This window comes from Bombina bombina, chromosome 6 (genome assembly GCF_027579735.1).
Source record: "Bombina bombina isolate aBomBom1 chromosome 6, aBomBom1.pri, whole genome shotgun sequence".
Lineage (NCBI taxonomy): Eukaryota > Metazoa > Chordata > Amphibia > Anura > Bombinatoridae > Bombina > Bombina bombina.
Window position 1 is genome coordinate 733842057 of NC_069504.1, and position 24179 is coordinate 733866235.

General features: G+C 41.5%; 1 protein-coding gene across 2 annotated transcripts in view; it reads left to right on the top strand.

Moving 5' to 3' along the window:
* The window catches only part of DMTN (dematin actin binding protein), a 168259-nt gene extending 166650 nt beyond the window's left edge, over nt 1-1609 (top strand). The window contains exon 16 of one of the 2 annotated variants that reach the window (XR_008402885.1): nt 444-582. Coding sequence is in view for 1 of the 2 variants with exons in the window: in XM_053717953.1 (XP_053573928.1) it covers nt 444-557 (114 nt within the window). In the remaining variant the exon portion in view is untranslated. Of the gene's footprint in view, nt 1-443 lie in introns of both variants that reach the window. The other variant, XM_053717953.1, reaches the window with a different exon arrangement.
* The last annotated feature ends 22570 nt before the right edge of the window (nt 1610-24179 follow it).

A 24179-nucleotide genomic window follows, 5' to 3' on the forward strand; every position in this document is an offset into this window, starting at 1 on the left:
TAAGCATTTACTGCAGCTCTCTTAAGTTGCTTCTTGTTTGTGTCTTTTTGCCCTCATTTGGGTTGAGGTCAGATGACTTGGCCATTGAAAAATATTCCACTTGTTTGCTTTGAAAAGCTATTCGGTTGCTTTCACAGTATGCTGTGAATAGCCGTCCTATACGTTTTAGCAGCATTTGAATGAATCTGAGCAGATAGTAGAGCCCTTTACACTTCAGAATTCATCTTGCTGCTTCTGTCAGCAGTCACATCATCAATAAACACAAGTGACCCGGTTCTACTGGTAGCCATACATTCCCAACTATATGTAATTAAACATCTTATTTCAATGATGTGTTTCGTGTCTCTAACTTTGTGTTACATTCCACCAAATAATTCATTGCCTATCTGTTGCTATAATAGGTTTTTATATCTCTTATCAGTTTATCTTTTTTTTTTCTTTAGAAGTACCTTTCACCAGAGGAGTTCCAGCGCCTCTTCTGCATGCCTATTGATGAGTTTGTTAAGCTGCCACTGTGGAAGAAGAATGAGATGAAAAGAAAACTGCTATTGTTCTAACCTTTCAGGGGCCGTAGTTCCCCTAATACTACTAAAGAGAGGGGTTGAGGGGGTTTGTCCAGGAGATGAATCCTCCACTCCTGTGTACCTTGAGGAGAGTTAGAGTGTGACTTGTGTGTATGAACTTGAGTGGTTACGTGAAGCAAGGACATCATTCCTCCAATGCCTCTCACCTCTCCATGAACCGAGACTTACACAGATTGTAGGATAACCATATGAAACACACGCACACACTATAGGACCATATTTACTTCTGATTGCTCGCACTATTCTATAGAATCAGTCTCTAATACACAACTGCTATACACTTAGGTAGGGTCAGAGTTTTACATGCCACAGTTACATGATAGATTTGGTAATGGAATGCAGGGCTTGTAAACATGACATTAAAACACACTTAGTGAATAAAGTGGAGGTGCTATTATATGATGTTATAAACAGCTATTGCTTTGTGTGTTTAATGGGTGAATGCTTCAGTTTACTGCAACCCAATAATACTTTACTCACCAACGGGGTAAAGTGCAACCCTTTGTCATCCTTTGATTTGCCCCAAAGTGCAATTTATCTCAACCCCTGCTGTGTGTGGTTTGTGATCAGCTGAACGTTGATATATGTACATGCACCATACACGTACTGCCTCATCAGTCATGTCCACCACACTCAATATTTCTACCTTTATCCTTGGATACATTTTTTTCCTTAAATTATTATTCTCATCTATCCATAAAAAATATCTTTATACTATCATACACACCTTGTCATGACGGTCTCAAGTCAGTCCCTCTCACAGAATGTCCTGCTGGCATCATGACCTTTCACATGTCCCATCTCTCCATGTGTTTACATATATGTCACTCCCTATTGTGTCTGCCCCATCTATTAATGCACATGTCTATCTTCTCCCCATGTGTCTTGTGTATTTCATTTCCCACATATATGTCCGTCCTACCCTGAGTGGAAGCTTTCTTTTCATTATTTTATTGGCTTCTGATGTATAATTATTAATATTATTAAAAATAACTGGATATCCAGGTTGTGCATTGTTATATTGATACTGGCGTTTTTGTGTTGGTGTTTTTTTTTTTTGTTTTTTTTTTTTAAATATCCTTTAATAATACAAGCGAACTGACAAAAAATTCTGATTTTGGGAGTGCTATATTAGTTGCATGTAGTAAGTAATAAGCTTTCATGAAACAATAGTCAAGAATGTACATTAGTGCAATATATTCTTACTATCAAAAATGATTTACGTAAAAGTTATTAGAGATGTATGGGACATATGTATATTTGCTGCACATGTCCAATGCACCCTCATCCAAACTCTGTTCCAACTCAAAGAACCAGGATTTGTATGACACAAAATGAGTTATTGTTAAGTTAGGGCTAGATTACGAGTGGCACACTGTTGCGCATGAGCGAAAAGGGGTTTATTGCGGGTCTTTGCACGTGTCGGAAGCAGCACTCGTATTACAGGTTGAAAGAAAATGCATTCGCTGGAGCGCAGTTGAATTTAACGCGCATCGGGATAGTGCAACTTAAGAGCTCTGCTTAACGGTTATGCAAAAGTTGCACAAATCACATCAAAATTGCATTTAAAAGTACAATTACACTCATAATAACACTGTGATAGAAAATCTTTTTAATATTTTTTGTAAATAAAAGTGTTATTTGCAAATCCAGTGAGTGCTGTCGTGATGAGGATGCTGTATTTAACTTTATTGACTAGCACCCTGATTGATGCTATTTAAGGTGTACTACAAGGAGTGCATATCCTGTTTTGGAACTTGGGGTATATATCTATACCTCAAGTTATGTAGCCCTCAGTTTACGCAGGGGGTTAGGTTCCAGAAGGAATGGTTGTAAATCGAAATTGTTGTAAATTGAAACCCAGTTTATAATGTAAGTCAATGGGAAGTGAGGGCGTTAGATTCCAGGACCCTCTCAAAATTGTCATTGGTAACACCTAATACATTATTTTTAAAGCTTTGAAATGAAGACTTTAAATGCTAAACAGCATTATAAACCTAATTAAATAATCACACAACAGACTGTATCATCAAACTAAGTTTAATGAACAAAAACATTTTTTTACTTGTATTTTTCTGCAAACAGTTCTCTGCATTGTTAGCATGTTAGATAATATTGGTTCTGCACCTATTCTATGCATTTCAATCTGGAGTGATTAATAGGCAGTTAGGCACCCTCACCTCAAGCAGCTGGACAGGAAGATAATAGGGAAGTGGCTGCTAAATCTTGTTGCTCGATAGGTCTGGTCTGCTCTGTGTACACAGATTAATTGCAGTCTGCTAAGTTGCATAACTTTGCTGCAACACAAGCGGACAGCTCCACCTACTGGCTATTTTAATAAGTGCACTGTTTTTCAATAGCAGTCACATGACTGGAAAAAAAAAGGTTGTTCTGAAACGGCACAAATTGAAACGGCGTAAGCCGAGGGCCATCTGTATATATACACACACACACATATACATACACATATATAAGTGCATTGGATCCCTTTGCAGTCAAGTAACTGAAAATATGAAAAATCAAATGTATGCAATACTCATATTTAATAAAGTGTTTGACTATACATTCACTGTAAATATTTCACATTACAATGTTCTTCACACAGGGAATATGTATATATATATATATATATATATATATATATATATATATATATATATATATATATATATATATATATATGTATTTAAGAATAAATAGAACATATTCTATGTGAAGAACATTGGAATATGAAATATTCATATTTCATGTCGGGTTAACGCACTTTGGTTAAAGGTGATCGAGTTTGGGGCGCAAGTAGGGTGTTAGGTTTTTTTTCTTTCCTTTTTTCGCAATTCATTGAAGTCTACGGGGAATGCGTTAATGCGGTTGATATTCCAAGTTCGGCTTTTTGCGTTGGGTTAGCGCTCATGTGAATAGATTTTACTTTCAACTTGTAAAATGTTGTAGCCACCAATCAGCAAGCGCTATCCAGGGTGGCGGCTCCAAAGGTTTCATTCCTGCTTTTTCAAATAAAGATGCCAAGAGAACAAAGAGAAATTTATAATAGGAGTAAATTAGAAAGTTGCTTAAAATTGCATGCTCTATCCGAATCATAAAAGAAAAAAAATGGGGTTTTAGTATCCCTTTAAAGTGAAGGTCCATTTTGATGAATTAGTGCCCGGTTTTTAATAAACCTATTAAAAACAAGGGCACTTTAATTAATTAAAATTGACATTTCACTGTTTTCTCCCCCGGGGGAATCTTGGCCTGATGCAACACTGTGATTGAAGGAAGCCGGATTCGTCATTTTGGACCCGCGAAGACAGCTTGCGATGGGCGGAGGAAGTGCTGGAGCGGCTGCCAGGATTAAAAGATACGTTTTTGAAGAAAACAGTGAAATGTCGATTTTTATGAATTAAAGTGCCCTTGTTTTTAATAGGTTTATTAAAAACGGGCACTAATTCATCAAAATAGACCTTCACTTTAAGATAACTCATTCTTTATGTGCGGAAACCCGACACTGTGTTACATTCCTACACTCTTCACATATATATTTAATAATAAAAATTTTAAAAATTCTATCTCTATACCTATAGGAATAGATATACAGGTACAATATAGGTATATACAGATATTTATAGAAATATGTATTTAGAATAAAAATAATATTGTCAATTGGAATGTGAAATATTAATAACTCTTGTCGGGTTTTGCTCGCATGCAAACTTTTTACTTTCAGCTTGTAATAAACACGCTATCCGACCCGTGCAAAAAGATAACTTCTAGTGAAGTTTACTCTTGTGTGGGAGCACTAATTAATGCTCCACGTGTTCCGGTGGGAGCGGTCACGTGAGCGGACGCTGAGAGAGACGCCCGCGCTAAGAGCTCGCTGCGACACCAAGCTAAGGGAAGGAGCCTCTTGGCGGATTGAAGTTTCCTGCCGAGACTCCTTAGCAAGCAGCTAGATACCGCCGGGGGAAATCCGGCTACAGACGAACCACACACCAGGGGAATACCTGCTGGAAAAGGGCTATAGGATACTAGCCTGCCTACTGGTGAACGCAGAGTACCACGGCCGCACACAACCCGGGTAAAACAGCACGTTACTGGCTGGAGTGATACCGGAGCTGTGAGAACCCCCACCGTCAAGCTAAAAGGAACAGAAGGAATACAGCAGTGCAGGAACACTGCTGGGAACGTCGGGATTACAGACGAAGTAACTGGAATCATTACAAAGAAGATAAGCTAAGTACCTAAGGGGCGTGAGCCTGAATTCTTTATTACACTATTGTTGGGGGCAGAAGAGACACGCATAATATAAAATGTGCCTGGGAAATAAATGAATAGAGGGTCAGCTGGGTGTACTATCCCAAGAACGAAATAAGGATAACCTGCTATAGGTATGGCTCAGAACCCTCTGTCAGGGTATTCACTATTACAATCCTGTCCCTTTAATTCTGAATCCTCTTTTCCTATTTAAGGCTCTTCCTCTCTATGCTCCTCGCTTGGTATTTTGAATCAGTTACTTTATGTGACTCCTCTCTGAAGACACCTTGCCCTTTCCTCAATCTGTGGGGATTACTTACTTGTTGCTTTGAATCTTTGCAGCCTACATTAATCCTTCATTGCTGTGTGCCGGTGTGCCTATTCTATTACTTGCAGTTTCTTAGGAACCAAAGGAGCTGCTTTCAATTCCCTAACTGTTACACCGGGTGGCTGTGACGTCACACCCGGCATCTCAGCGTGTCTGCAGCGCGTGTACCGCGCTGTGTCCTTTCTACAAACAAGCATTCAGGATACCGTAAGGTTTTCATCTGGCTCTGACTTAGCCTTCCAAATAACCATCAGGAATTGGTCTGTATATTTTATTACTCTATTTGGATATCATTATGTCTCTCAAGTAAGCAAACTACCTAAGCACTGTATTCAATGACTGTTACTATCACTAAAATGCAGGATTAACTTCAACTGCCTGTTACATTGCTTACTCTGTTTGAACTGCTGCTTGATTAACATCATTTGCTGTGACCACCTTGAACCTAACTAAGTGACTTATCGTTTGTTACTATCTTATCCTTGCATAATCTATATCTGATAACATAATCCAAAATATCATTCTAACTACATATGATATTGCCTGAAGTGCTGAATTCCTAACAAATACATTTTGGCCTAATTACAATATCTCTTTGTACTACATCTGTTTGTATTACATTCCATTTCACTACCTGTCTTCTTTGTATATGTGTCAGCTATATCATTTAATCACTAAGTAATTAGTTGATTAACTACCTACTCTATCTATAGATACTCCTCCTATCTGTTGAAATACAGGCATCCTGTAACCTGGTTGCGTGACAGCTCCGTTTTCACTCTGTACCCTGCAGTAGTGACCCTCAGTTCAATGAGCAAAACCGGATTCCTGTAAGTTAAATCTGTGTGAATCCAAGGTTTGGTGTGAGGCTGAGTGGTCCTACTATAGCGGATACTAGGTACCTAAACTTATTTACCACCTGTTCTAACACATAACTTTACAGAACATAACATATTACCAAGCCCAAAAATAAAAGTACCTCTATCCACTATCATGGAGTTGAGTGAGCTTTCCAATAGAGTGGGTTCTCTAGCACAAAGTATGGATAGTATGTTACAGGGTTTAAGAGAGATACAAATTGAGAACCAGAATATTAGAAAATTTATTAATGAGCATATGACAACTAAACCTTCCACTTCTGAGATTACGCCAGAGCCTGTTGTAAGTCCGCCAGAGAAATTCTCTGGGGACAGGTCCATGTTCAGAGACTTTAGAAATTCTTGCACTCTTATGTTCACTTTGAAACCTAGGTCTTATCCTACTGACAGAATTAAAGTTTTGACTGTGATTTCTTTTTTGCGTGGAGAAGCTAAATCTTGGGCCAACACTTTCTATGAGACTGATGATCCCATATTAAATTCTCTTGATTCTTTTTTTTCTGCGATGTCCCTTTTATATGAGGATCATAACAAGCAGAATACTGCTGAAACAGCTTTGAGATCCTTACGCCAAGGGAAAAGGATGGTAGAGGAATACATAACAGACTTTAAAAGATGGGCTCCTGACACTTTATGGAACAACCCAGCTCTGAAAAATCAATTTCGCTTGGGCCTCAGTGACTCATTAAAAGATGAACTTGCTAGAGGTATCATTCCAGATGTTCTTGAGGATCTCATGACTTTATGTATTGGTATTGACCGGAGACTCAGGGAAAGGAAATATGAAAAACCCACAACTGACATCACTCCTAAGAAATACACTCCCTATCATATAAATCTTCCTACCCATGCTACCAAGAATGTTGATGAACCCATGGATGTTGCTGTGATTAGAGGCCCTTTAAAGCCTGAAGAGAAAGCCAGACGCAAACTGCTTAATTTGTGCCTCTATTGTGCCAAAAAGGATCATGGCGTAAGGGATTGCCCATCTCTCCTTCGTCAAAAGAAGGGTAAGAGAGTGAGATTTAAGCACAATGTTAATATGGTTAATAATAATTTGCTTCATTTATCAATCCCTCTCTCGTTGCAGTGGGATCAGCAGAAGATAGACGTACAGGCCGTAATTGACTCTGGAGCATCTGGGAATTTCATAGATTTAGTTTTTGTTGATAAGCACAAAATACCACTAATAAAAAAGAGTGTTGCACTAGCCATCCGTTTGGTTGATGGATCATTTTTTAGTTCTGGTCCTATCACACACCATACAGTTCCACTTAAGGTTACCTCAGACTCAGGGCATACTGAGTTAATATCTTTTGATGTTTTACCAAGTTCTGTCTACCCTATGATACTCGGTATTCAGTGGTTGTCTATGCATAACCCCACTATTTCTTGGACAGACTCTACTGTAGTTTTTGATTCTCAGTACTGCAAGCAATTCTGCACTGATTCTCATACACTTTGTCATATTAATGTAGAGACATTACCAGATTGCTACAAAGAATATGCTGATGTTTTTGATAAGGTTGAGGCAGCCACACTTCCACCACATAGGAAGTATGACTGCCCTATTGATCTCATTCCTAACTGCACCATTCCATATGGTCATATATATCCTTTGTCCCAACCTGAACTAGCACACCTTAAGGAATATCTAGACGAAAACTTGAAAAAAGGGTTTATACGTCCATCCACTTCCTCTGCAGGTGCTGCTATGTTTTCTCCAACATAGGTGTGTCCGGTCCACGGCGTCATCCTTACTTGTGGGGATATTCTCCTCCCCAACAGGAAATGGCAAAGAGCCCAGCAAAGCTGGTCACATGATCCCTCCTAGGCTCCGCCTACCCCAGTCATTCTCTTTGCCGTTGTACAGGCAACATCTCCACGGAGATGGCTTAGAGTTTTTTAGTGTTTAACTGTAGTTTTTATTATTCAATCAAGAGTTTGTTATTTTGAAATAGTGCTGGTATGTACTATTTACTCAGAAACAGAAAAGAGATGAAGATTTCTGTTTGTATGAGGAAAATGATTTTAGCAACCGTAACTAAAATCCATGGCTGTTCCACACAGGACTGTTGAGAGCAATTAACTTCAGTTGGGGGAACAGTATGCAGTCTCTTGCTGCTTGAGGTATGACACATTCTAACAAGACGATGTAATGCTGGAAGCTGTCATTTTCCCTATGGGATCCGGTAAGCCATGTTTATTACGATCGTAAATAAGGGCTTCACAAGGGCTTATTAAGACAGTAGACTTTTTTTGGGCTAAATCGATTCATTATTAACACATATTTAGCCTTGAGGAATCATTTTATCTGGGTATTTTGATATAATAATATCGGCAGGCACTGTATTAGACACCTTATACCTTAGGGGCTTTCCCAAAGCATAAGCAGAGCCTCATTTTCGCGCCGGTGTGGCGCACTTGTTTTTGAGAGGCATGGCATGCAGTCGCATGTGAGAGGAGCTCTGACACTTAGAAAAGACTTTCTGAAGGCGTCATTTGGTATCGTATTCCCCTTTGGGCTTGGTTGGGTCTCAGCAAAGCAGATACCAGGGACTGTAAAGGGGTTAAAGTTAAAAACGGCTCCGGTTCCGTTATTTTAAGGGTTAAAGCTTCCAAATTTGGTGTGCAATACTTTTAAGGCTTTAAGACACTGTGGTGAAAATTTGGTGAATTTTGCACAATTCCTTCATGTTTTTTCGCAATTGCAGTAATAAAGTGTGTTCAGTTTAAAATTTAAAGTGACAGTAACGGTTTTATTTTAAAACGTTTTTTGTACTTTGTTATCAAGTTTATGCCTGTTTAACATGTCTGAACTACCAGATAGACTGTGTTCTGAATGTGGGGAAGCCAGAATTCCTATTCATTTAAATAAATGTGATTTATGTGATAATGACAATGATGCCCAAGATGATTCCTCAAGTGAGGGGAGTAAGCATGGTACTGCATCATTCCCTCCTTCGTCTACACGAGTCTTGCCCACTCAGGAGGCCCCTAGTACATCTAGCGCACCAGTACTCCTTACTATGCAACAATTAACGGCTGTAATGGATAATTCTGTCAAAAACATTTTAGCCCAAATGAACACTTGTCAGCGTAAGCGCGGCTGCTCTGTTTTAGATACTGAAGAGCATGGCAACGCTGATACTAATATCTCTGAAGGGCCCCTAACCCAGTCTGATGGGGCCAGGGAAGTTTTGTCTGAGGGAGAAATTACTGATTCAGGGAACATTTCTCAACAGGCTGAACCTGATGTGATTGCATTTAAATTTACGTTGGAACATCTCCGCATTCTGCTTAAGGAGGTATTATCCACTCTGGATGATTGTGACAAGTTGGTCATCCCAGAGAAACTATGTAAAATGGACAAGTTCCTAGAGGTGCCGGGGCTCCCAGAAGCTTTTCCTATACCCAAGCGGGTGGCGGACATTGTTAATAAAGAATGGGAAAGGCCCGGTATTCCTTTCGTTCCTCCCCCCATATTTAAAAAATTATTTCCTTTGGTCGACCCTAGAAAGGACTTATGGCAGACAGTCCCCAAGGTCGAGGGGGCGGTTTCCACTTTAAACAAACGCACCACTATACCCATAGAGGATAGTTGTGCTTTCAAAGATCCTATGGATAAAAAATTAGAAGGTTTGCTTAAAAAGATGTTTGTTCAGCAGGGTTACCTTCTACAACCAATTGCATGCATTGTCCCTGTCGCTACAGCCGCATGTTTCTGGTTCGATGAGCTGATAAAGGCGGTCGATAGTGATTCTCCTCCTTATGAGGAGATTATGGACAGAATCAATGCTCTCAAATTGGCTAATTCTTTCACCCTAGACGCCACTTTGCAATTGGCTAGGTTAGCGGCTAAGAATTCTGGGTTTGCTATTGTGGCGCGCAGAGCGCTTTGGTTGAAATCTTGGTCGGCTGATGCGTCTTCCAAGAACAAGCTACTTAACATTCCTTTCAAGGGGAAAACGCTGTTTGGCCCTGACTTGAAAGAGATTATCTCTGATATCACTGGGGGTAAGGGCCACGCCCTTCCTCAGGATCGGCCTTTCAAGGCAAAAAATAAACCTAATTTTCGTCCCTTTCGTAGAAACGGACCAGCCCGAGGTGCTACGTCCTCTAAGCAAGAGGGTAATACTTCTCAAGCCAAGCCAGCTTGGAGACCAATGCAAGGCTGGAACAAGGGAAAGCAGGCCAAGAAACCTGCCACTGCTACCAAGACTGCATGAAATGTTGGCCCCCGATCCGGGACCGGATCTGGTGGGGGGCAGACTCTCTCTCTTCGCTCAGGCTTGGGCAAGAGATGTTCTGGATCCTTGGGCGCTAGAAATAGTCTCCCAAGGTTATCTTCTGGAATTCAAAGGACTTCCCCCAAGGGGGAGGTTCCACAGGTCTCAGTTGTCTTTAGACCACATAAAAAGACAGGCATTCTTACATTGTGTAGAAGACCTGTTAAAAATGGGAGTGATTCATCCTGTTCCATTAAGAGAACAAGGGATGGGGTTCTACTCCAATCTGTTCATAGTTCCCAAAAAAGAGGGAACGTTCAGACCAATCTTAGATCTCAAGATCTTAAACAAGTTTCTCAAGGTTCCATCGTTCAAGATGGAAACCATTCGAACTATTCTTCCTTCCATCCAGGAAGGTCAATTCATGACCACGGTGGATTTAAAGGATGCGTATCTACATATTCCTATCCACAAGGAACATCATCGGTTCCTAAGGTTCGCATTCCTGGACAAGCATTACCAGTTCGTGGCGCTTCCTTTCGGATTAGCCACTGCTCCAAGGATTTTCACAAAGGTACTAGGGTCCCTTCTAGCTGTGCTAAGACCAAGGGGCATTGCTGTAGTACCTTACTTGGACGACATTCTGATTCAAGCGTCGTCCCTTCCTCAAGCAAAGGCTCACACGGACATCGTCCTGGCCTTTCTCAGATCTCACGGATGGAAAGTGAACGTGGAAAAGAGTTCTCTATCTCCGTCAACAAGGGTTCCCTTCTTGGGAACAATAATAGACTCCTTAGAAATGAGGATATTTCTGACAGAGGCCAGAAAAACAAAGCTTCTCGACTCTTGTCGGATACTTCATTCCGTTCCTCTTCCTTCCATAGCTCAGTGCATGGAAGTGATCGGGTTGATGGTAGCGGCAATGGACATAGTTCCTTTTGCGCGCATTCATCTAAGACCATTACAACTGTGCATGCTCAGTCAGTGGAATGGGGATTATACAGACTTGTCTCCGAAGATACAAGTAAATCAGAGGACCAGAGACTCACTCCGTTGGTGGCTGTCCCTGGACAACCTGTCACAAGGGATGACATTCCGCAGACCAGAGTGGGTCATTGTCACGACCGACGCCAGTCTGATGGGCTGGGGCGTGGTCTGGGGAGCCCTGAAAGCTCAGGGTCTTTGGTCTCAGGAAGAATCTCTTCTACCGATAAATATTCTGGAACTGAGAGCGATATTCAATACTCTCAAGGCTTGGCCTCAGCTAGCGAGGGCCAAGTTCATACGGTTTCAATCAGACAACATGACAACTGTTGCGTACATCAACCATCAGGGGGGAACAAGGAGTTCTCTAGCGATGGAAGAAGTGACCAAAATCATTCTATGGGCGGAGTCTCACTCCTGCCACCTGTCCGCTATCCACATCCCAGGAGTGGAAAATTGGGAAGCGGATTTTCTGAGTCGTCAGACATTGCATCCGGGGGAGTGGGAACTCCATCCGGAAATCTTTGCCCAAGTCACTCAGCTGTGGGGCATTCCAGACATGGATCTGATGGCCTCTCGTCAGAACTTCAAAGTTCCTTGCTACGGGTCCAGATCCAGGGATCCCAAGGCGGCTCTAGTGGATGCACTAGTAGCACCTTGGACCTTCAAACTAGCTTATGTGTTCCCGCCGTTTCCTCTCATCCCCAGGCTGGTAGCCAGGATCAATCAGGAGAGGGCGTCGGTGATCTTGATAGCTCCTGCGTGGCCACGCAGGACTTGGTATGCAGATCTGGTGAATATGTCATCGGCTCCACCTTGGAAGCTACCTTTGAGACGAGACCTTCTTGTTCAGGGTCCGTTCGAACATCCGAACCTGGTTTCACTCCAGCTGACTGCTTGGAGATTGAACGCTTGATCTTATTGAAGCGAGGGTTCTCAGATTCTGTTATCGATACTCTTGTTCAGGCCAGAAAGCCTGTAACTAGAAAAATTTACCACAAAATTTGGAAAAAATATATCTGTTGGTGTGAATCTAAAGGATTCCCTTGGGACAAGGTTAAGATTCCTAAGATTCTATCCTTCCTTCAAGAAGGATTGGAAAAAGGATTATCTGCAAGTTCCCTGAAGGGACAGATTTCTGCCTTGTCTGTGTTACTTCACAAAAAGCTGGCAGCTGTGCCAGATGTTCAAGCCTTTGTTCAGGCTCTGGTTAGAATTAAGCCTGTTTACAAACCTTTGACTCCTCCTTGGAGTCTCAATTTAGTTCTTTCAGTTCTTCAGGGGGTTCCGTTTGAACCCTTACATTCCGTTGATATTAAGTTATTATCTTGGAAAGTTTTGTTTTTAGTTGCAATCTCTTCTGCTAGAAGAGTTTCAGAATTATCTGCTCTGCAGTGTTCTCCTCCTTATCTGGTGTTCCATGCAGATAAGGTGGTTTTACGTACTAAACCTGGTTTTCTTCCAAAAGTTGTTTCTAACAAAAACATTAACCAGGAGATTATCGTACCTTCTCTGTGTCCGAAACCAGTTTCAAAGAAGGAACGTTTGTTGCACAATTTGGATGTTGTTCGCGCTCTAAAATTCTATTTAGATGCTACAAAGGATTTTAGACAAACATCTTCCTTGTTTGTTGTTTATTCTGGTAAAAGGAGAGGTCAAAAAGCAACTTCTACCTCTCTCTCTTTTTGGATTAAAAGCATCATCAGATTGGCTTACGAGACTGCCGGACGGCAGCCTCCCGAAAGAATCACAGCTCATTCCACTAGGGCTGTGGCTTCCACATGGGCCTTCAAGAACGAGGCTTCTGTTGATCAGATATGTAGGGCAGCGACTTGGTCTTCACTGCACACTTTTACCAAATTTTACAAGTTTGATACTTTTGCTTCTTCTGAGGCTATTTTTGGGAGAAAGGTTTTGCAAGCCGTGGTGCCTTCCATTTAGGTGACCTGATTTGCTCCCTCCCTTCATCCGTGTCCTAAAGCTTTGGTATTGGTTCCCACAAGTAAGGATGACGCCGTGGACCGGACACACCTATGTTGGAGAAAACAGAATTTATGTTTACCTGATAAATTACTTTCTCCAACGGTGTGTCCGGTCCACGGCCCGCCCTGGTTTTTTTAATCAGGTCTGATAATTTATTTTCTTTAACTACAGTCACCACGGTATCATATGGTTTCTCCTATGCAAATATTCCTCCTTAACGTCGGTCGAATGACTGGGGTAGGCGGAGCCTAGGAGGGATCATGTGACCAGCTTTGCTGGGCTCTTTGCCATTTCCTGTTGGGGAGGAGAATATCCCCACAAGTAAGGATGACGCCGTGGACCGGACACACCGTTGGAGAAAGTAATTTATCAGGTAAACATAAATTCTGTTTTTTGTGAAAAATAAAGATGGCAGTTTACGCCCCATTATAGATTACAGACAACTGAATAAATGTACTAAGAAAAACAGATATCCCCTGCCTCTCATTCCTGAACTAATTGAGCGCCTTCAGGGTGCCACCATCTACACCAAGCTCGATCTTAGGGGTGCATACAATTTAATCAGGATGAGAGCAGGGGATGAGTGGTTAACGGCTTTCCGTACACGATACGGACTTTACGAATACACAGTAATGCCGTTTGGGCTCTGCAACGCCCCAGCCACTTTCCAGTGCTTCATAAATGATGTTTTTCACGACCTTCTAGATGTATGTATTGTTATCTATCTAGATGACATTCTTGTCTATTCAGACACTTTTGAAAATCATTTAAAACATGTAAAATTAGTTCTATCTCGTTTAAGACAACATCATCTCTACGCTAAACTAGAGAAATGTATATTTAATACTAACTCTATTTCATTTCTGGGTTACTGTATCTCTCCTACTGGGATTACTATGGAGACCAGTAAAGTAGAAGCTATACTCAAATGGCCTGTACCCTCATGTAAAAAAGATGTCCAGAGGTTTCTTGGTTTTGCAAATTTTTATAGAAAATTCATTAAAGATTTCTCACATATTGTCAAACCATTAACAACTTTAACTAAGAAACATATCAGGTTTTCATGGGATAGTAAAGCTCAGGACTCTTTCACTACCCTCAAGAATAAATTTTCTTCAGCCCCTATTTTGCAATTCCCAGATCCCAGTTGTCATTTTACGCTTGAGGTTGATGCTTCTGAATTTGCAATAGGGGCTGTTCTATCCCAGAGGGCCTCTCAAGAAAAGCCATTACATCCTGTTGCATTCTACTCTCGTGTCATGAGCTCAGCTGAGATAAACTATGGTATTGGTGATAAGGAATTGCTTGCCATCAAATCCGCATTGGAATTCTGGAGGCATATCTTGGAAGGTACAAAATTTCCAATTACTATTTACACAGACCATCGTAATTTAGAGTATTTAAAGTCAAACAAGACCCTGACTTCTCGTCAAGTCCGCTGGAGCCTTTTCTTTTCACGCTTTGATTATGTGATCACCTATCGTCCAGGTTCTAAGAATCTTAAGGCAGATACCCTCTCTCGTATACCTCCTAAGCCACAAGATCATTTGACACCTGCCTCAGTGATACCTGCGGACAGAATCATTTGTTTAACAAACGATTTCTTGGAGACCCTAAAGCTGCAACAGAAGGAGGATTCATTAATAACACACCTCAATTTAAATAAACATTCTGATGAACTGTTCTATCATCATGATCAGCTATATGTACCCAAGGATCTCAGGAATCAACTTTTAGCAGCAGCTCATGATTCCTCTTTAGCAGGTCATCCTGGAGTACATAGGACTCTTCATATCCTCTCAAGGAATTATTGGTGGCCCAAAATGTCTGATACAATCAAGCAATACATCAAAACATGTTTTCTTTGCACTACTAAAAAACATCAACATACACGTCCCTACGGATACCTTCTATCTCTTCCAATACCTGAAAGACCTTGGGCAGATATTGCCATGGACTTTATTGTCGATCTGCCACCTTCTGCTAACTTCAACACTATCATGGTCATTGTTGATCTTTTTTCTAAAATGGCCCATTTCCTGCCACATAGAGGTCTACCCACAGCTCAAGAAACAGCTACTCTTTTCATAGATCATATTGTCAAATTACATGGTCTACCAAATTCCATTACTAGTGACAGAGGTTCTCAGTTTACCTCTAGATTTTGGGAACATCTTTGTAAATCCCTCAACATCTCTAGGAGGTTAAGTACAGCTTTTCATCCACAAACCAATGGGCAGACTGAGAGAACAAATCAAGCCCTGGAATAGTATCTCCGTTGTTACTGTTCTCTAGAACAAGATAACTGGCATTCTCTCCTTTCCACTGCTGAATTTGCTCATAATAACATGCTCAACTCCTCCACTAAAATGTCTCCATTTTTCCTTAACTACGGTTTTCATCCTTCTTATGACATTCAGACTCCAAAAAATTCTCCTATACCCGTTGTTAATGATAAAATCAATACCTTAGTGAAAGGTTTCGCCACTGTTAAACAACTACTACTCGATGCTCAAAAAGCTCAAAAACATTACTACGATCTACGACGTTCTAAACCTCCTGAATATAAGGTGGGAGATAAAGTTTGGTTAAGCACGAAGAATATAAGATTACAAGTTCCTTCCAAAAAGCTCGCTTCACTTTATTTGGGTCCCTTTGAAATTAAGAATGTTGTTAATGTGAATGCAGTCACTCTTCAACTACCTTCTTCCATGAGAATTCATCCAACATTTCATGTCTCACTCCTTAAACCCTATGCTTCTATCAGGGCTACATCTTCGATGGATACTTCTTTAACTCATGTGACAGATGAGAAGGAGTACGAGATTGATTCTATTCAAGATTCTCGATACTTTCGAAACCACCTTCAGTATTTGGTCAGTTGGAAGGGTTATGGACCTGAAGAAGACTCTTGGGAGCCTGCTACTAATGTTATGGCTCCACGCTTGGTTTCCTTGTTCCATAGGAGGAATCCACACCGTCCAGGTCCTTGATCCGCTGAGCGGCTCCTTGAGGGGGGTGTCCTGTCAGGGTATTCACTATTACAATCCTGTCCCTTTAATTCTGAATCCTCTTTTCCTATTTAAGGCTCCTCCTCTCTATGCTCCTCGCTTGGTATTTTGAATCAGTTACTTTATGTGACTCCTCTCTGAAGACACCTTGCCCTTTCCTCAATCTGTGGGGATTACTTACTTGTTGCTTTGAATCTTTGCAGCCTACATTAATCCTTCATTGCTGTGTGCCGGTGTGCCTATTCTATTACTTGCAGTTTCTTAGGAACCAAAGGAGCTGCTTTCAATTCCCTAACTGTTACACCGGGTGGCTGTGACGTCACACCCGGCATCTCAGTGTGTCTGCAGCGCGTGTACCGCGCTGTGTCCTTTCTACAAACAAGCATTCAGGATACCGTAAGGTTTTCATCTGGCTCTGACTTAGCCTTCCAAATAACCATCAGGAATTGGTCTGTATATTTTATTACTCTATTTGGATATCATTATGTCTCTCAAGTAAGCAAACTACCTAAGCACTGTATTCAATGACTGTTACTATCACTAAAATGCAGGATTAACTTCAACTGCCTGTTACATTGCTTACTCTGTTTGAACTGCTGCTTGATTAACATCATTTGCTGTGACCACCTTGAACCTAACTAAGTGACTTATCGTTTGTTACTATCTTATCCTTGCATAATCTATATCTGATAACATAATCCAAAATATCATTCTAACTACATATGATATTGCCTGAAGTGCTGAATTCCTAACAAATACATTTTGGCCTAATTACAATATCTCTTTGTACTACATCTGTTTGTATTACATTCCATTTCACTACCTGTCTTCTTTGTATATGTGTCAGCTATATCATTTAATCACTAAGTAATTAGTTGATTAACTACCTACTCTATCTATAGATACTCCTCCTATCTGTTGAAATACAGGCATCCTGTAACCTGGTTGCGTGACAGCTCCGTTTTCACTCTGTACCCTGCAGTAGTGACCCTCAGTTCAATGAGCAAAACCGGATTCCTGTAAGTTAAATCTGTGTGAATCCAAGGTTTGGTGTGAGGCTGAGTGGTCCTACTATAGCGGATACTAGGTACCTAAACTTATTTACCACCTGTTCTAACACATAACTTTACAGAACATAACACCCTCACACACATTCATTTTAGTGGAAGGCACTGGTTTAAAAGCATCTGACTGTATATATTTTTGTGCACCAGGAGAGACACGAAACAAGCTAATGGCCCCCAAGAACTGTGGTTAAATCTTAAAGGAACATACTGTCTGTACCCTGGAAAAGGAAAGGGGAAAGAGAAAAAAACAAAAGAAAGGGGAGCTTTTAAACAGGAGGATAAATGGGTGTATCTTTCTTGAGGTCAAACAGGAAGTATCTGCTATAAGTAGGGCCCAGACTCCACTGTATATGCTCTAATAATATTGGACTAATACCCTGAGATATCTTATCTATTAAGTCAGGCTAAAGATGAAGGGAATGAAGTTAGAGGTGTAAAATAAGAAGACGGACTAGTAGTTAAAGAATAAAAGGCAGATAACATCTAATTAAGAAGGGACCCCCACTTGATGAACTATATAATCACCTATGAAGAAAAAAGGCAACCTGAAAATAAAGCCTGTGGAATAAATTTGGATAAGAATTCCCTACCTCTAAAAACATGAAATAGCAGATTCTTTGAATATAATATGATGGGACATTAGTATGTACTTTGCTAAAATAATCATAAAGATAAGTGTGATTTAGTGCGAAGAACAAGCTGATAAAACACTGCTGAATGATAACTGAATAATTGCTATACGTTGTTTTCAATTTTGGTTGTAACTATATATACATTAGCATGCATGGTTTAATAGATCTAGACTGGATAAAAGGGGAATCTGACCAGTGGTAGAGGGGTATATTTCTTCTAATCCCCCTGCTTAGATTAATATGCTTCTTGTATATAGCTTGTTAAGCATAGTTATATATAGATAAATTATCTGGAACTAACAGCTAATAATAGCAAGATATGTAGCTGCTAGAATTATAAAGCTAAGAATAAACTGATTAGCTAAGGAAAGGTATACATCTGAATAAGGAAACTATTGAATATTCTGCATGCCGATAACAGGGCTTTCCCTGCTTGTGTCTGTGCCTTTCCTTTTATTAGAGAAGCACCAGATATAACTACATATAGAAAACTGAGCTGAAACTAAAAGTCAACAGGAGCAAGATAGCTAGTTGCTTGAGTAACAGTGCCTAGAACATAATAAAGAAAAATATACACATAAGAGTCTAGCAAGGTGGTATCAATTTAAGTAGCATTCTGAAACAATACTCAAAACAAAGGAAAACAGAATTTATGTTTACCTGATAAATTACTTTCTCCAACGGTGTGTCCGGTCCACGGCGTCATCCTTACTTGTGGGATATTCTCTTCCCCAACAGGAAATGGCAAAGAGCCCAGCAAAGCTGGTCACATGATCCCTCCTAGGCTCCGCCTACCCCAGTCATTCGACCGACGTTAAGGAGGAATATTTGCATAGGAGAAACCATATGGTACCGTGGTGACTGTAGTTAAAGAAAATAAATTATCAGACCTGATTAAAAAAACCAGGGCGGGCCGTGGACCGGACACACCGTTGGAGAAAGTAATTTATCAGGTAAACATAAATTCTGTTTTCTCCAACATAGGTGTGTCCGGTCCACGGCGTCATCCTTACTTGTGGGAACCAATACCAAAGCTTTAGGACACGGATGAAGGGAGGGAGCAAATCAGGTCACCTAAATGGAAGGCACCACGGCTTGCAAAACCTTTCTCCCAAAAATAGCCTCAGAAGAAGCAAAAGTATCAAACTTGTAAAATTTGGTAAAAGTGTGCAGTGAAGACCAAGTCGCTGCCCTACATATCTGATCAACAGAAGCCTCGTTCTTGAAGGCCCATGTGGAAGCCACAGCCCTAGTGGAATGAGCCGTGATTCTTTCGGGAGGCTGCCGTCCGGCAGTCTCGTAAGCCAATCTGATGATGCTTTTAATCCAAAAGGAGAGAGAGGTAGAAGTTGCTTTTTGACCTCTCCTTTTACCGGAATAAACAACAAACAAGGAAGATGTTTGTCTAAAATCCTTTGTAGCATCTAAATAGAATTTTAGAGCGCGAACAACATCCAAATTGTGCAACAAACGTTCCTTCTTTGAAACTGGTTTCGGACATAGAGAAGGTACGATAATCTCCTGGTTAATGTTTTTGTTAGAAACAACTTTTGGAAGAAAACCAGGTTTAGTACGTAAAACCACCTTATCTGCATGGAACACCAGATAAGGAGGAGAACACTGCAGAGCAGATAATTCTGAAACTCTTCTAGCAGAAGAAATTGCAACCAAAAACAAAACTTTCCAAGATAATAACTTAATATCAACGGAATGTAAGGGTTCAAACGGAACCCCCTGAAGAACTGAAAGAACTAAATTGAGACTCCAAGGAGGAGTCAAAGGTTTGTAAACAGGCTTGATTCTAACCAGAGCCTGAACAAAGGCTTGAACATCTGGCACAGCTGCCAGCTTTTTGTGAAGTAACACAGACAAGGCAGAAATCTGTCCCTTCAGGGAACTTGCAGATAATCCTTTTTCCAATCCTTCTTGAAGGAAGGATAGAATCTTAGGAATCTTAACCTTGTCCCAAGGGAATCCTTTAGATTCACACCAACAGATATATTTTTTCCAAATTTTGTGGTAAATCTTTCTAGTTACAGGCTTTCTGGCCTGAATAAGAGTATTGATAACAGAATCTGAGAACCCTCGCCTTGATAAAATCAAGCGTTCAATCTCCAAGCAGTCAGCTGGAGTGAAACCAGATTCGGATGTTCGAACGGACCCTGAACAAGAAGGTCTCGTCTCAAAGGTAGCTTCCAAGGTGGAGCCGATGACATATTCACCAGATCTGCATACCAAGTCCTGCGTGGCCACGCAGGAGCTATCAAGATCACCGACGCCCTCTCCTGGTTGATCCTGGCTACCAGCCTGGGGATGAGAGGAAACGGCGGGAACACATAAGCTAGTTTGAAGGTCCAAGGTGCTACTAGTGCATCCACTAGAGCCGCCTTGGGATCCCTGGATCTGGACCCGTAGCAAGGAACTTTGAAGTTCTGACGAGAGGCCATCAGATCCATGTCTGGAATGCCCCACAGCTGAGTGACTTGGGCAAAGATTTCCGGATGGAGTTCCCACTCCCCCGGATGCAAAGTCTGACGACTCAGAAAATCCGCTTCCCAATTTTCCACTCCTGGGATGTGGATAGCAGACAGGTGGCAGGAGTGAGACTCCGCCCATAGAATGATTTTGGTCACTTCTTCCATCGCCAGGGAACTCCTTGTTCCCCCCTGATGGTTGATGTACGCAACAGTTGTCATGTTGTCTGATTGAAACCGTATGAACTTGGCCCTCGCTAGCTGAGGCCAAGCCTTGAGAGCATTGAATATCGCTCTCAGTTCCAGAATATTTATCGGTAGAAGAGATTCTTCCCGAGACCAAAGACCCTGAGCTTTCAGGGATCCCCAGCCCGCCCCCCAGCCCATCAGACTGGCGTCGGTCGTGACAATGACCCACTCTGGTCTGCGGAATGTCATCCCTTGTGACAGGTTGTCTAGGGACAGCCACCAACGGAGTGAGTCTCTGGTCCTCTGATTTACTTGTATCTTCGGAGACAAGACTGTATAGTCCCCATTCCACTGACTGAGCATGCACAGTTGTAATGGTCTTAGATGAATGCGCGCAAAAGGAACTATGTCCATTGCCGCTACCATCAAACCGATCACTTCCATGCACTGCGCTATGGAAGGAAGAGGAACGGAATGAAGTATCCGACAAGAGTCTAGAAGTTTTGCTTTTCTGGCCTCTGTCAGAAAAATCCTCATTTCTAAGGAGTCTATTATTGTTCCCAAGAAGGGAACCCTTGTTGACGGAGATAGAGAACTCTTTTCCACGTTCACTTTCCATCCGTGAGATCTGAGAAAGGCCAGGACAATGTCCGTGTGAGCCTTTGCTAGAGGAAGGGACGACGCTTGAATCAGAATGTCGTCCAAGTAAGGTACTACAGCAATGCCCCTTGGTCTTAGCACAGCTAGAAGGGACCCTAGTACCTTTGTGAAAATCCTTGGAGCAGTGGCTAATCCGAAAGGAAGCGCCACGAACTGGTAATGCTTGTCCAGGAATGCGAACCTTAGGAACCGATGATGTTCCTTGTGGATAGGAATATGTAGATACGCATCCTTTAAATCCACTGTGGTCATGAATTGACCTTCCTGGATGGAAGGAAGAATAGTTCGAATGGTTTCCATCTTGAACGATGGAACCTTGAGAAACTTGTTTAAGATCTTGAGATCTAAGATTGGTCTGAACGTTCCCTCTTTTTTGGGAACTATGAACAGATTGGAGTAGAACCCCATCCCTTGTTCTCTTAATGGAACAGGATGAATCACTCCCATTTTTAACAGGTCTTCTACACAATGTAAGAATGCCTGTCTTTTTATGTGGTCTGAAAACAACTGAGACCTGTGGAACCTCCCCCTTGGGGGAAGCCCCTTGAATTCCAGAAGATAACCTTGGGAGACTATTTCTAGCGCCCAAGGATCCAGAACATCTCTTGCCCAAGCCTGAGCGAAGAGAGATAGTCTGCCCCCCACCAGATCCTGTCCCGGATCGGGGGCCAACATTTCATGCTGTCTTGGTAGCAGTGGCAGGTTTCTTGGCCTGCTTTCCCTTGTTCCAGCCTTGCATTGGTCTCCAAGCTGGCTTGGCTTGAGAAGTATTACCCTCTTGCTTAGAGGACGTAGCACTTTGGGCTGGTCCGTTTCTACGAAAGGGACGAAAATTAGGTTTATTTTTTGCCTTGAAAGGCCGATCCTGAGGAAGGGCGTGGCCCTTACCCCCAGTGATATCAGAGATAATCTCTTTCAAGTCAGGGCCAAACAGCGTTTTCCCCTTGAAAGGAATGTTAAGTAGCTTGTTCTTGGAAGACGCATCAGCTGACCAAGATTTCAACCAAAGCGCTCTGCGCGCCACAATAGCAAACCCTGAATTCTTAGCCGCTAACCTAGCCAATTGCAAAGTGGCGTCTAGGGTGAAAGAATTAGCCAATTTGAGAGCATTGATTCTGTCCATAATCTCCTCATAAGGAGGAGAATCACTATCGACCGCCTTTATCAGCTCATCGAACCAGAAACATGCGGCTGTAGCTACAGGGACAATGCATGAAATTGGTTGTAGAAGGTAACCCTGCTGAACAAACATCTTTTTAAGCAAACCTTCTAATTTTTTATCCATAGGATCTTTGAAAGCACAACTATCCTCTATGGGTATAGTGATGCGTTTGTTTAAAGTGGAAACCGCTCCCTCGACCTTGGGGACTGTCTGCCATAAGTCCTTTCTGGGGTCGACCATAGGAAACAATTTTTTAAATATGGGGGGAGGGACGAAAGGAATACCGGGCCTTTCCCATTCTTTATTAACAATGTCCGCCACCCGCTTGGGTATAGGAAAAGCTTCTGGGAGCCCCGGGACCTCTAGGAACTTGTCCATTTTACATAGTTTCTCTGGGATGACCAACTTGTCACAATCATCCAGAGTGGATAATACCTCCTTGAGCAGAATGCGGAGATGTTCCAACTTAAATTTAAACGTAATCACATCAGGTTCAGCTTGTTGAGAAATGTTCCCTGAATCAGTAATTTCTCCCTCAGACAAAACCTCCCTGGCCCCATCAGACTGGGTTAGGGGCCCTTCAGAACCATTATTATCAGCGTCGTCATGCTCTTCCGTATCTAAAACAGAGCAGTCACGCTTACGCTGGTAAGTGTTCATTTTGGCTAAAATGTTTTTGACAGAATTATCCATTACAGCCGTTAATTGTTGCATAGTAAGGAGTATTGGCGCGCTAGATGTACTAGGGGCCTCCTGAGTGGGCAAGACTAGTGTAGACGAAGGAGGGAATGATGCAGTACCATGCTTACTCCCCTCACTTGAGGAATCATCTTGGGCATCATTGTCATTGTCACATAAATCACATTTATTTAAATGAATAGGAATTCTGGCTTCCCCACATTCAGAACACAGTCTATCTGGTAGTTCAGACATGTTAAACAGGCATAAACTTGATAACAAAGTACAAAAAACGTTTTAAAATAAAACCGTTACTGTCACTTTAAATTTTAAACTGAACACACTTTATTACTGCAATTGCGAAAAAACATGAAGGAATTGTTCAAAATTCACCAAATTTTCACCACAGTGTCTTAAAGCCTTAAAAGTATTGCACACCAAATTTGGAAGCTTTAACCCTTAAAATAACGGAACCGGAGCCGTTTTTAACTTTAACCCCTTTACAGTCCCTGGTATCTGCTTTGCTGAGACCCAACCAAGCCCAAAGGGGAATACGATACCAAATGACGCCTTCAGAAAGTCTTTTCTAAGTATCAGAGCTCCTCTCACATGCGACTGCATGTCATGCCTCTCAAAAACAAGTGCGCAACACCGGCGCGAAAATGAGGCTCTGCCTATGATTAGGGAAAGTCCCTAAAGAATAAGGTGTCTAAAACAGTGCCTGCCGATATTATTATATCAAAATACCCAAATAAAATGATTCCTCAAGGCTAAATATGTGTTAATAATGAATCGATTTAGCCCAGAAAAAGTCTACAGTCTTAATAAGCCCTTGTGAAGCCCTTATTTACGATCTTAATAAACATGGCTTACCGGATCCCATAGGGAAAATGACAGCTTCCAGCATTACATCGTCTTGTTAGAATGTGTCATACCTCAAGCAGCAAGAGACTGCTCACTGTTCCCCCAACTGAAGTTAATTGCTCTCAACAGTCCTGTGTGGAACAGCCATGGATTTTAGTGACGGTTGCTAAAATCATTTTCCTCATACAAACAGAAATCTTCATCTCTT